Consider the following 13,780-nt stretch of genomic DNA (forward strand, 5'->3'; position numbering starts at 1 on the left):
GGAAAGTAAAAACACAGTGATTTAATGGTATTTAAAATGTGTTCAGCATTAATTATATTAGCAAATCGATGATGATTTGTGTCATAAATCATGGCACACTGCTCTCCTTCTAACTTTAAAGATTAAAAGTATCAGTAAGGGTCAATACTGGCGCTGTGTTTACTTGGTATGGCACACCACTAGCGGAAATGAGGTGCTGTCGCTGCTTTACACTCCCACTCCATATTTTAGCTTTCGCCTGAGCGCACAGAAGCGGCCCATGATCCAAACCTCTGTGAGACTCCACGCCCTGTTTTCCGGGGAGCCCGTGGAGATCCAGCCCTACAACACGCTGCTCCTCTTACGTCCCGTCCGCGATCAGTGAGCTGGCCGCGGCAGAGATTTCTCCTTCGGCTTGGATCTTATCTTTTACTCCAACTGAGCTCTTTCTAGTCTTTTGCGCGCTCGGCAAATGTCGGGAGCGGTATAGTGGACGCGTCTGTGCCGAGTCGTGCGCAAATCTTTCTGAGACTGCGCCTCCGTGGCAATGGATTGATTTCTGTGTTTTTTTTCCTTCCCCAACCTCTGCCTCGACCAAGTTGAGAAAACAGTGTGTAACCTGCGGCTCTCTCCTTCCAGCTACATGTTTCATCCGGCCAGTTTTAAAAGTAGCCTACCTGGCTCCGGATGTTCCTGCACATTTTAGGACGTTGAACTTTTTTTCCTTCTTCTCTTTGTGCATTCACAGGAGGTGGACGGGGATTTTAAGGATTTATATATATTTATTTATTTTTAAAAAAACAACAAAAACAGCTTCTCCGGGGTTCTTAAAGCCTGCAAAGATTTATTCGTGAAAAGTGATGGCCGAGCGGGGAGCTCTGTCGCTCCTCTCTCTCCTCTGTCTCACCTTTCTCTACACGGAGACCACCGCTGCAAAGCATGTCGACAAAGGTAAATGCCCGCAACCCACTAATAGTTGTGCTGTGTGTCTGCTTCTTCGTGCCTCGGTTGGAGGAACTTGCCTGGGTTGTGTTAGAGGAGTTGGAATGGAAAAACGCACGGAATGTCTCGGGGAGGGGGGAAATCAGACAGGGGGTTAGGTAGCTAATTCTGCGGCGTTCGGGTCAGACACACTTCCATATTTAGATAACTTTAAAAGTAGGCTACTTTCCACTACAGGCACACTGTTTAATCCGAGACCAGCCCCTCTTCCGAGCAGCAAAAGCAGCACGCTTTCACACTCCGTCCTTTTGTCTGCGTGGAGGCTGTTGAGGCAGAACTGCTGATAGGTTTCTCCGGTTGTCTTTCAAGCCATTTCCAGACATGCGGTGTAGTTGTGTTCATGAGCGTGTCTCTGAATTATGTGCAATAAACCTGCAAAGGCCAAGCAACAGATTCTGCTTGGTGTGTTGGAGTCTATCCATCAATCTGTGTGAGACAAGGTGTGTGTGTGTGGTCATGGAATTTTCGGGGGGGGGCGCACACTTACACTATGCAAAGGGTCATTAGTGTTCACTGTCAGGTAATAAGCTGGCATCATCAGTCCAGCAGACATCTCATTACTGGGCGTCAATACATGTTTTGCTGATGGATAAACAGACCCGATTCATTTGCTTCTGTTAATTGTTTTGAAGTGCGGCCACTGCACTGCAGTGTGTGCATGTCGGTAATATATGTTCTTTCAACTAGTAGTATTGTCTCACACACAAAATTTCACCGATACTGGGCGTGATTTCTTGTTCTTAGAATAATGATAATGAGAGTGAGTGTGTGTGTGTGTAAGGGGGTGGGGGGTTCAGAAAAACCCAGCACACAGAGTCTGTTATTGGCACTTGGAGCCAGCGGTGTCTGAGATAAATTGGAGAGTCATGAGGAAAAATGTTTTTCCAGCAGTCATCGGAGTGCACAGCTCCAGCCCTTATCGCATACCCCATCGTGACAAAGTCATATCTTTATCATTTAAGCTGGCAGACCTTATCAAACACAGCAGCATGAAGTCTGGACCAAAAGAAAATGTGGCAGTAACTGACTCTTGTGCAACATGGCCCAATTTTCTCCGTTAATTCTCAGGATATGCAAATAAAAATACTTTTGTGTGTCAAAACAGAAGGTCCGTGCACTTTTTTTTTTCTTTTTTTGAAAGCACGCTGTGTGGTTTGTCACTTAAAAAGAATGAATGTGCAAAGAAAGAGAGAAGAGACGGGCCTCTGCTAGCTGTTGGGCTCTCTTGCGTGTGGAGCCTGATGAAAGACCCTTTCCTGCATGAAAAGAGCTCTGCAGTAGTGGAAGGGGAGATAGAGAGGGGAAAAAAAGCCCCTCCTTGGCTTTGCTGGAGATCAGTACAAAAGAGAAATGGGGGTAGGGTGAAACAGGCCGACTGTCTGGAAAGTAATAAAACCAGGAGATTAAGGGGTCCAGGGAGTTCCTTTGGGAGCTTTGATTGATTCCAGAGAATTGGACTGGGACCCACACGCAGGGAGTTTCAAATTACTAATTGTGGGGTCCCCTTCTCCGAAAATATCTGTTTATCCAAAACACATTTCTTTGAGGTGCTGAATATGTGGCCACAACTTTTATCTTTATCAAGGATGGCGGAGTTGTGGTCTTAACTTCAAAAAAAAAAGAAAAAGTTTTGAGCCTGTCTCGTTGGGTTTCGGGACTCGCTGCGTAACGTTGGAAAAACCTGTAAAGGTTCAGACAAACTGCTGCTATTGTTAGCCCTTTCTCCTCTGAAGCTCTTATGATGGAACTTTGAAAATGTCTCAAGAAGTTTTAAGGGTTTTTTTTTGGTAAACAAGTCCCAGTTAGAGGAGATCCATTTAGGCTCTTCTTTATCTCGGGGTTATCTCTGTAATCCTGCTGGGAGGGAGCTGAGTGCTGATTGTCTCCCACAGGACAATGCAAATAACTTGCTGAAATGTGTAAACATTTGGCAACCCTCTGCGCTCGCATTGCTCTCTCCGGGGTTTTATCCTCACATACCATCTTACATGCAACGCTGCTCAAGCCTCCTAAACAACCTTTCTTTTCTTTTGCGCGTTTAAGTTCTTCTCTCTGGACTCTGCTGCTAAGAACATAATTTACCACCTTTTGTTTTGTTGTTTGGGAACGCCCTGGTGGTCCTAAATCACATTTTAGGGAGGGGGGGAAGAGAAGGAAGGCTTAAAGGTGGATCATCATCCATGAATTTTCAAGAATAATTCAAGCATGACCCTCCGTCTGCTCTTTAATCTGTTCACAAAATGTGCAAAAATGTCCTCTTTTATCCATTTACACAAACTTCACCTCAAAAATGGAGTGAGTCTTTTCCACATGCTATTGTGATGATTTGAGAGGGGCCATGATGCAGAGTCATCTGCTGTCTCTGCTGCATAGAGTGTGCTGTTTACTGATCATTTATTTATGGGCTCCAATAGCTCATACTAAGTCCTAATGACCTCCATCCGCAGAGATACGGATAATTGCACATTTGGCCAAGTATTTGATTCATCTGCTTCACTAATGAAACCACCCCATTAGGCTATGCTACTGATCTGCAATTGCCACTGACGTGAGGGCTCAGTTTGTTGCTGCTCTTATGGCATAGTTGAAAACAACAGGCAGGTTGTGCCTTGTTCCTTTTTATTCCTTTTGTCCAAGGTTTGCAGGGGCAATAAAACGAAAAGCTGCTAATGAAATAATTTTTGCTAAGAACGGCGACAGCACTTTATGACATGTAATTGGCAGTGTGAACGGGCGGATCAATATTCTCTGAATGCATGGCTTAACAGCTGCTGTTGCTTCTTTTAGGTGGTTGGGCTAAGTGTAATCACCCCCTTTCAGCTGTCCAGAGGCCGATTTATGATCCAGTGTTGGTATTTGTTTGCGTTTCTTTGCTCCTTTGCAGAGAGAAGCATTACGTGAAAAGTTTTGGAAGGGTTAGAGAGGCAGAATTTCACGCAGCCCTCTGAGCTAACAGTGCCCGCTCATAAGCGATGGGTGTGTTTAAATCAAATGCCGATTGGTTGAATGGGTTGAAGCTGGAGAGGACAATCTAAATTTTAAACACCCAACCCGGGTACTACAGAAGTCCTCGTTTCTCTCTCTAGAGAGAAACTACAAAGATCAGTAAAAGCTGAAATACCAACAAAAGTAGTCGTCGTTTCTAGCAAACCGTATAAATGATGGGTGTAGTCACTGTAATGTCACCATAGCTAGTGAAGTACCATCATAACACATCTATAACAGGATTTTCTCAGTTGAAAATGTGGTGTTTCGTGAAACAAAAGAGCCCTCATTGACTAACGCCTTATAAATCACAAATATTACTTAGTTATTTACAAGACAAACTTGATGCCCTTTTCATGAACCTGTGTACTGAGGTCACAAAGCAAGTGGCTGTTTTCCAAATAAACTTCTGTACGAACACAAGCTGTCGCCCCCTGCTGGCCTTCGAAATTAATGCAGGTCAAACATACATACTTTACTTTTCAGGTCACAAACCTGCGACAATCTTTTATACTGTCTATACTCTATAGTTGTTCCACGGGCAGGCATACACATGCTCAAGCCTTCTGTGGCTAACCAATAGTTATTGTCTTTTATATCATCACATACAGTTCCCAAGTTTGTTAATTAGCTCATAAATTGCTCATATTTAAACACTGCCTACAGCGTAGACCGAACTTACAAGATTGAGAATCAGAATAATGTAGAATAAGTAGAGCATCTTTATCCAGTTTCTTGCCATATAAAACTCGGTGTCAGTTGTGAGTTTGAAAGATTTCTCCATCAGACTAAGACTCTCTTAAATTTGAAAATTTTCCCCTCCTTGTTAATTCTTCATAAGAGCTGTTGCTCTGGCATTGTTGGTCTCCGTTTGGGGCATAGACTAGACTGACTTGCTGGTTGCTGTGTTGCTGAAGCAGAGCTGCTTTGAGCGAAGCGAATCCAAACTTGCATCATGGTCTAAAACCCCGAGCAGATCATAGGCAAGCATATAGCTGTAGCTGCCCCCCTGCTAAGATGAAATGCTGCTTGTGTTGATGTGTTGCAGAGAAACAGTAGTTTCTCCTACTCCTAGACATTCAGTGGCCTGTATCAGGGTTCTGAGTTTTCCTCTATATTACGTTACATGTAGTGTATGTAGTCTCTTGTTTTTTGAGTTTAGTAGGCAGATAAAAATGAGGTTTAGCCTTGAGGAATGCAGAAATGTCTTTCTAAATAAACATTAGCATTTTTGGGGGGAAGTGATGTGTGGCAATGTTGAAGGTATTAAAAGCCAATTTTTCTATCAATATGAGGCATAGCAGCTGACGTTCAAGTTAACTTTATTCGTCTTTATTCGTCATGCTGTTTGAATGTTAAAGAGACCCATGTTCATAAAAGCTGGTTGAACGATGATGTTAATGCTGTCACTGTACTCTAGAGTCGTTTCATATATACGGGGCTAAAATGAAGATTTTCCTTTTCTTTATACAGTCTCTGGTGCTGTCTTCAACCATCATGTTTCTCAGTTCTTTGAAAGCCAGTCTATTGTGTATTACGATTGGTCAGTTCACAGAAAGGCGCTCACATCAAGTGCGCCCTTCTTAGAGCTGAACTTCTCGGCTCAGGAGGCGCTCCTGCTGTGCCTAAAAAGATGTCAGACGGTGCACCTTTCCACTTCGACTACCGTCTGCCGTCTTTGTGTCTGCTCACCCTTTCATGTCAAAACAAAGAAAGCTGGGGGAAAAAAATGCTTGGACTTTAAAGAGGCTGACGAGTGTCTAGAGACCATAAAGCTGTCCATGCTGCCCTGTGTGAAGACTCTTTTGAGACTTGGTAACCTGAGGGACATTACATCAACAGCATTTATATCCTTTACTGGAGACTTCCTGGAAACATATTTGCCTCACTCATTTCCACGCTTCCTTTTACGTCTATTTTAAAAATAGAACAGAATGCAAAATTTCTACTTCACTGTGCTGCAGCCAGGCTCTCCAGGCTTCCCCGTTCCTCTGTGATTGAGTGATGCTCCGGCTTAATGACCTTTGGGAGAGTGGAGGGTTTTTTTTTTTTTCTTCCATTTTCCTCAGGCTGCCTCAAATAGCAGCAGTGTGAGCGAAGCATACGAAGAGGAGACTGAAATTATGGCTATGTGTCAATAAGAGCCCAGTTTCCCATCTTGGTCAGTGTGTTTCAGTGCACTTAAGGCAACTGTGTGTGCTGTAGGGTTTGTGCAAGCGAGTATCACTGGCTCAAGACCAAAAGCTGGAAAGAGCTTGCAATGGGCCACGATCTTGACGTTGTTTTCAGCTCAGCAGGACGTCTGTTTTTGGAGAGTTGCAGATTGTGTTTAGCCTACCTTGAAAATATCTAATAAATAAGAATCAAAGCAAAATCATCATAGCGATCTTAAAGGCGTCTTTTCAGAAGATCCTGCAGAAATTAACCTTTTGATAAAACTTACCACCCCCTTTTTTTTTCTTTACCCTGTGATCATTTATTTTTCTTGTTTGACTGCAGATATTTAGAATATTATTGTTGTGTGGAAAGAGTTTATGTTCATTCAAAAAATAAACTGCCTACAAATAAGAATCATTTTGGCCCTTTTTATTTATTGAAGTGTTTATCCGAGCAGCACTCAGGCCTGTAAGTGAAAGTTGTCTCACTAGCGTGCTGTAGTCTTGCGTTTGGATGTTTTGTAATATTTATGACCTGCTCGACTGCAGTTCCAGCCGGTTGTGTTCTTCGGGACAGAGTGGCATTGTCCAGTCGTTCACTGCATGCAGTAAAATCACAGGAGCCAAGCTCTTGCGATGCAGTGCACGTCTTTTATAACTGCAGCGTGACAGCAGCAAATGGAAGGACGTGTGTACTGATGTTAGATTTAAGTAGTGAACGGCAAGAAAAGGAGTAGTTTCCCCCGGTTTGGTGTTCAGGCAAAACCTTGAAGGAATGAGCTGCGTGGTCCTTCCGGGGGAATCTTTTTACAAGCACAGCAGGCCAGCGAGAAGTTTTCTTTTTTAACCTAAAAAAATTTCCTCCAACTTTTGCTATTTTGGTTCCCCTGAGCTCCTGTTGTGGTGTCTCCTGTCGGTAGTGGCAGCTGCATAGGATTATGACACATGCAAGCTGTGCTTGTCAGATGAGCCTCAGCTAATGAGTGCAAGGCTCTCTTATACACAAAACTGTTTTTACAGCCCTGGGGAGCATACAGGCATTTCCTATTAAAATTAGATCTTTTAAACCTTTTTTTTTTTTACAGTGCTTGAATCTCCCTGTCCTTAAAACTTTTGTAAATCCTTTAAGGTTGTATTTAGTGTATTTTTATGTAAATACTGGAAAAATGTAATAAAGCTGAAAGAACTGGAATAGCAGTTGTGGTTTAAATCTTTAAAAGCAGATCTGAGTGTTCCTGTCCAGGCTTTTCTAGTCACTGTTAGAAGAGTTTGCGAGAACTATGGCAAGATGTCTCTGTATTCAGAGACTTTCACTTGAAGCAGTCTCACGGTTGCATCTCTTAACAACTACATGTGAAGGACATTTAAAAAATAGTCTTTTCAGAAGGAAGCACATAGGATGGAAAAATAGCAGATATCTGAAGTATAAGTGGAATGCAAAACAAGCAGACAAGACTGGATGAACATCCACGTGGGTTGTGCTTATTACTACATAGGGTTAAATGTTAGATGGCATCACCTTCTTGCAAAGGTTGGATTAACCCACTCTCGTACTGTTGTTTCTAAGAATCTTGAATTTGATTTGGTGTCATTTATATTTTTAATCTAACTGTGTGGTGTCGAGTTTCATTCTTGGCAGCAATCCTGGTTGTAAATTAAGAGAGACTAATACTCTTTCTTGAAAGATGGATTAATAACCTTCATTTGGGTGCACTCTACCTGCTGGAGTCCCAACATCCCGCAGTCCTCAGACATGAATTTATTCTCTGCTGTCTTTTTGGAGGACATCCAGGGTGTGATGAATTAACCTGAAAGTCTTCTCGGTGGCGTAGTTCAATGGTGTAGTGCAGTAGTAAAGTAGCTCGTGCTTCAGAGCGACTACAGGCAAACAAGAATCGATGCAGCTCCTCCAATATAATGATTTTTGTTCATCATAAACATGCAGTATGGCTGATGCAATTTGAATCATTAATCCCAACATGAGATTGCGCTAATGGATTGTGTTTGATTGGGGCTGAATTACAGTGTTGTGTTTAACATAATCAATGTTCCTCTGCTCAAATCACTGGTGCCCAGTTCAGCAGATCTTGTATGTTGGAGAGGTTTCATATAACCTTATAAGGTATCAGTCACCCATGTACACAGAGAGGCTCTCAGCCTTCATTCAGTCAAAGGAACATTGACTGAATGAAGGCATTTGTTGAAAGGGTGTGGGGGCAGTCAGTCACAGAGAGAGGATTGTGAGCTGTGCTCAGTGGAGCTTTCTGCCTTCGTCTTGTGCACGGCCGTGGTTCTTGGCAGCTTTAGACTTGGTGGGATGTGTGTGTATGTTTTGGTGGGTATTTGTATATAGGCGTATGCCACCCATCTGGGGTTGAACAGCTGTTTTATCAACAAGCTTCAGAGAGCTTTCCCGGCTTGACAAAAACTAGCAGATATTTGCATCTACTTTCACAGAGAATGAATAAATGGGACTGCTTTCACATAAAACTTTGCCACTGTGGTGTCACTGATCGGTGAGATTAACACTTAATTCGAGAAACATAATCATGGACGGATGCATTGATCGCCACACTCTTTTTATTTTTTCTTTATTGTGAAAGTGCTTTTTTTAGTTTAGAGCAAAATTACAGATTTGCTCGTGGCGGTGAATTGTAAAGACATTGGTAGATGCGTGGTTTGGTTTGTGAGAGAACATTGATTTCTAAAAATGAGTTTGGGAAAAGATTTTTTCTTTTTTTTTTTTCTTTTTTTTTTTTTTTGAAGATTGAAAATGTTGCGCTATTTTGGAAAATTACTGTCACATTGTGATTGAGTCGATTATTATTTTTTATGTTTTTAGGTAGCTCTTGTAATCTAGTTCAGTATTGGTGCACAGCTCCCGCTGAAAGTTTTTCTTCTGTCGTTAATGAGCTGTGCCAAATATAGTAAATATGTGCCAGAACAATTCTGTTTGAAGTTGTATTTTCTCCTTCCTGGTGGGTTTTTTGCAAGCAGGGAACTGGTTTGTCTTCTTTCTCTCTAAGAAATCTATTGAAACCACTTAACTTTGAAGCAGAGTTAGTGTGTTAGTGTGCTATTGCTTCTGCGAGAACAGAAGACAGTGTCATTTTTCCTTTTTTTTCCCTTTTGTCCTGCACTGTACTTTTCCATGGAACTGTCTTGGCATGTAAAGCACATCAGCTTCCTGGATTGTTGAGTCTCAGTCATTAAGTTTAAACAGTTTAGGCTTTAGAGGTAGATCCAGGAGAGGGTTATGTACTTGTCGTGTATGTATCAACCAGTGTCCCTCTTCTTCTTGAAATCCCTCCAGTCAACCTCCCTGGTTTTATTTTGATTTTTACCTGCTGCTATGGTGATCCCTGAAAAAATTCTGGTGGTATGAACCAATGTTTCTGCTGCCAGAGTGAGCTGAAACGATTCTTTGAACAGTTCAGCATTAGATAGAGGCTCCTTTGTGCCACTGGGAGCTCCCCTTTGGCGTGGAGCTCTACCGACTGCAGTGACTTCTCACCATGTTATTGGAGCCAGTTCCTTCTCAACTCTGAGCTCATCTGAAGCTAACAGAGGTCAAGAGTGACAGCTGAAATGGTGAAATTGCTGCTTTAAGCCTTTTTAATACGCTGCCATGATGTAATGGAATTGGCTGTCTCTTTTCTGCTTTTTTGGCCTTTCACAGTTGAATAAATGTGTCTCTCTGCGGCACTTATTTGAAACATGATGGCATTTCTACTGCACGTTAGAAACGCAGAGCTCTAAGTAACACAGAGCTTGAGCTTTCCAATCGAAATGCTAATTACATCCTGAAATTTGATTTAGAGTACAGGGGAGGTGAATACATTTGATCAAAATGTCTGCCCCAAAATGTGACGCGCTCCTTGTTTATTAAAAAAAAAAATAGAGAACAGGAGCTCTTAAAAAGGTATTCATTATTTGTGATTTTTGTAGCAAGACAAATTTGAGTAATTATAAGGGAATTTTTAAAATAAATGACTGGTTGTGATATAAAAGATGGAGAGAAGCATGTTATTTTACTGAGAGGAAATGAAGTAACTGCACATTTCTACAGAAGCATTTTTTCCACTGCAGGAACTGGAGGCAGACTTGTGGTGCTGTGTCACTGCTATAGCAATGCCATTTTTTTACCTTCTCTAGAGCTCAAGAGACGAGCCCAGGCATGTCTGAGAGGAAGAGCCCTGTCAGCCTCCAATAAAAATCAATAATGATTTTAGTAAAAGTTGGAAACTGCAAATGTCTTTAACCCTTTAAAGCCGGTCGGAGCGGGCACGCCAGAGTTGTACTTACATCTTATGCCATCAGCTTGTTCTAGGTCACAGTTTCCTTCCACATATAGCTTTGCAAAAACTGCATAAAAAGCACCTGCAGCAACAAAAACATAATATTCCAGAAACACGCTTTGCCAATCCGATCAGCTGTTTGTAACACTTCCTACATCCATCAGCGCGAACTATCGCATGTCCGCCATGACCTGCCCGAAACTGGAAGTGACGTCATTTTGCGGAAATGTAGTTTTTTTTACCATCAGGTCCTTATGAGCCTTTACTTGTGTTTTTAAAAGTTATGTTTGACTTTATGACTTTCTGTGTCGTTTCTGGGATGCTTAGGACTCATATTGCACTGCTGGAAATAGTTTATTTTGATGCACATGCTGTTTTTTTTTTGCAAATTTGCATTATAATATTTATTTTCGTTTTTCCTGCAGTATATAAAAATTGGTGTATTTCAAAAATAAAACTATGAAGACACTCAAAATAAATTTCCTGTGGTGGGAAACTATTTTGTGCAACTTTTTTGTATTTACAGTTTTGAGGGATAAGCCTCTTAAATTTCTCTAACTAGAAATATATGTTAAAAAAAAAAAAAAAAAAAAATTTCAAATTTTTTTGTAGTTTATTGCACTTTTTTGCAATTTATGTAATTACTATGCACTTAATGCATACATATTATTAAAATTTGGGCTATAATGGTTGTATTGATGTATATTAACTTGATATGCTCCCAGAAATGGCACTACAGCATGAAAAAATATAATACAAGCTCTGGCGGACTTGGTTCTATGGTAGGTCTTAAAGGGTTAATGACTTCAAGCAAAAGCTCACCTTTCAGTACAGCCAGCCTACTAAAAAGGAGATGCTAGCAGCATGTGTTGCTGGAGTACTTGCTAGTTGTGCTCCATATGACAGGAAGACCAAATAGTGGATGGAAATTACTGACGTGTCTTTCATCCTTTCTTCCTCCCCTCACCCCCAACCGGTCATGGGAGATTCAATTCAATTCAATTCAATTTTATTTATATAGCGCCAAATCACAACAAAAGTCGCCTCAAGGCGCTTCATAGATACAGAGAAAAACCCAACAATCATATGACCCCCTATGAGCAAGCACTTTGGCGACAGTGGGAAGGAAAAACTCCCTTTTAACAGGAAGAAACCTCCGGCAGAACCAGGCTCAGGGAGGGGCGGGGCCATCTGCTGCGACCGGTTGGGGTGAGAGAAGGAAGACAGGATAAAAGACATGCTGTGGAAGAGAGACAGAGGTTAATAACAGATATGATTCAATGCAGAGAGGTCTATTGATACATAGTGAGTGAGAAAGGTGACTGGAAAGGAAAAACTCAATCCATCTTGGGAATCCCCCGGCAGCCTACGTCTATTGCAGCATAACTAAGGGAGGATTCAGGGTCACCTGGTCCAGCCCTAACTATATGCTTTAGCAAAAAGGAAAGTTTTAAGCCTAATCTTAAAAGTAGAGATAGTTTCTGTCTCCCGAATCCAAACTGGAAGCTGGTTCCACAGAAGAGGGGCCTGAAAACTGAAGGCTCTGCCTCCCATTCTACTTTTAAATACTCTAGGAACAACAAGTAGGCCTGCAGAGCGAGAGCGAAGTGCTCTAATAGGGTGATATGGTACTACAAGGTCATTAAGATAAGATGGGGCCTGATTATTTAAGACCTTGTATGTGAGGAGCAGGATTTTGAATTCAATTCTGGATTTAACAGGAAGCCAATGAAGGGAAGCCAAAACAGGAGAAATATGCTCTCTCCTTCTAGATGGAGATGGCTCCCCCTCCCTGAGCCTGGTTCTGCAACAGGTTTCTTCCTGTTAAAAGGGAGTTTTTCCTCCTCACTGTCACCAAATGCTTGCTCGTAGGGAGTTGTATAACTGTTGGGGTTTTCTCCATATTATTGTAGGTTCTTTATCTTAACATATAAAGTGCCTTGAGGTGGCTGTTGTTGTGATATTTTTTTTTTTGATTTTTTTTTTTTATAAATTATTTATAAATATTTTTATAAATATTTTTTCAGTTTTATTGCGTAACATTGTTAATTTAGAAGGTTAAATTACTTTGGTTAATGTTAAATTATGGTGTTAAGCATTTATTTAAAATTTCCAGGGAAATTTCTTGAAATATCACTGTATAATTTTGAGGCTATATCGCCCACATCTAACTCCTATGGTCAGAGCATTTAGCCTCTATTTGGCCTAATGCTAGAATGACTCCGCTCATCCTCACATACAGCACAACAGGGCTTCATTCACTGTTGGATTAAGCCATGTAGAACCTGAGAGCAGCATCTGGGGCGACACAGTCTCTTGAGCTGTCTAAATACAGACGTGACCTTCCTCTGTCTGATATGGTGGAGAAGGAGGAGGATGAGCTTTGTTAGGACGAGCGGGGAGGTGAGGATTTCTGCCCAGCTTCAAGTGTACCCAAAGAGCAGTGATGGAAAGCAGCTGCATCAGTTTTTTTCCTTAAACACTGTCCCTTGAACTTTGAACCCACCCCATCCCCCCCTTTTTATTCTTCAGCCTGTGGCAGGTCACAGCATGAAGCACCAGTGTGGCTGCATAGTGGAGAGCAGCCAGCAGGGAGCACCTGCAGAGGAATAGCAGGCGAGCAGCATTCCATCACAGGACCCCGAGACACAGATGTCATACGAGACACGAGGGAGGTGGTTGGAGTGGGGGGATGAGCGGAAGGGCCGATGGCAGAGGTTTTGGCATGGTGGGGCAGTAATGGGGTGGGATAGCAAGCCAGATGCTACCAACAGATTCTTAATGAGGTTTCCCATCAAGAACACAGGGAGATGAACATTAATGACTACGGTTAAACTTGTCTGTTCATTTACTCCCCCCTTTTCAATCATGCTAGGATGAGGTGCCCGACATGTTTTGGGCGCATGATAATTGTTTTTTCCCCCCTTCTTTCAACCCATATTCAACTGTTTTTGGGCTGCAAAGAGTGCAGCAGTTATTGGGATGAAATTAAAAAAAAAAAGTATACTTTCCTTTTAGGGCAATAATGTGAATTGTCAGTATGGTGTAGAGTGGATGCATAAAGATGCAGTTTTAATAGTAATGAGGTGGTGTTAATGCAGAGAATTATATTTGACTGTTATGAACAAATACAGGCACTGTCACAGCCAGCAAAACACGAAGCTCCCTTTGTTAGTCATTGTCTTTACACAACAAAAGGATTAAAAGTATGTAACAACCTTAATTAAGGGCAGAGATGTTTGTATTTCTCCTGTGAAGGACAGCATGTTCTTGTATAACCTTTCCCTAGCTACCAACAACCCAAGTGCTTGAATTGATTATTAGTCACTTGGGAGAAAGCAGAAATGCTTTTTCTGCTTG

The 13,780-nt window shown here is 41.8% G+C and overlaps 1 protein-coding gene across 11 annotated transcripts in view; it reads left to right on the forward strand.

Moving 5' to 3' along the window:
• Positions 1 to 239: 239 nt before the first annotated feature.
• Positions 240 to 13,780, forward strand: part of neo1a (neogenin 1a) — a 161,725-nt gene continuing 148,184 nt past the window's right edge. For 7 of the 11 annotated variants that reach the window (XM_084942100.1, XM_084942190.1, XM_084942268.1 and 4 more), the window contains exon 1: positions 241 to 930. In XM_084942100.1, the coding sequence (XP_084798226.1) occupies positions 840 to 930 (91 nt within the window). In that variant the 5' untranslated portion in view covers positions 241 to 839. Of the gene's footprint in view, positions 931 to 13,780 lie in introns of all 11 variants that reach the window. The other 4 variants (XM_084942577.1, XM_084942631.1, XM_084942524.1 and 1 more) reach the window with 2 other exon arrangements.

This window comes from Perissodus microlepis, chromosome 1, assembly GCF_051167445.1.
Source record: "Perissodus microlepis isolate ML-2025 ecotype Zambia chromosome 1, ASM5116744v1, whole genome shotgun sequence".
NCBI classification, from domain to species: Eukaryota; Metazoa; Chordata; class Actinopteri; order Cichliformes; family Cichlidae; genus Perissodus; species Perissodus microlepis.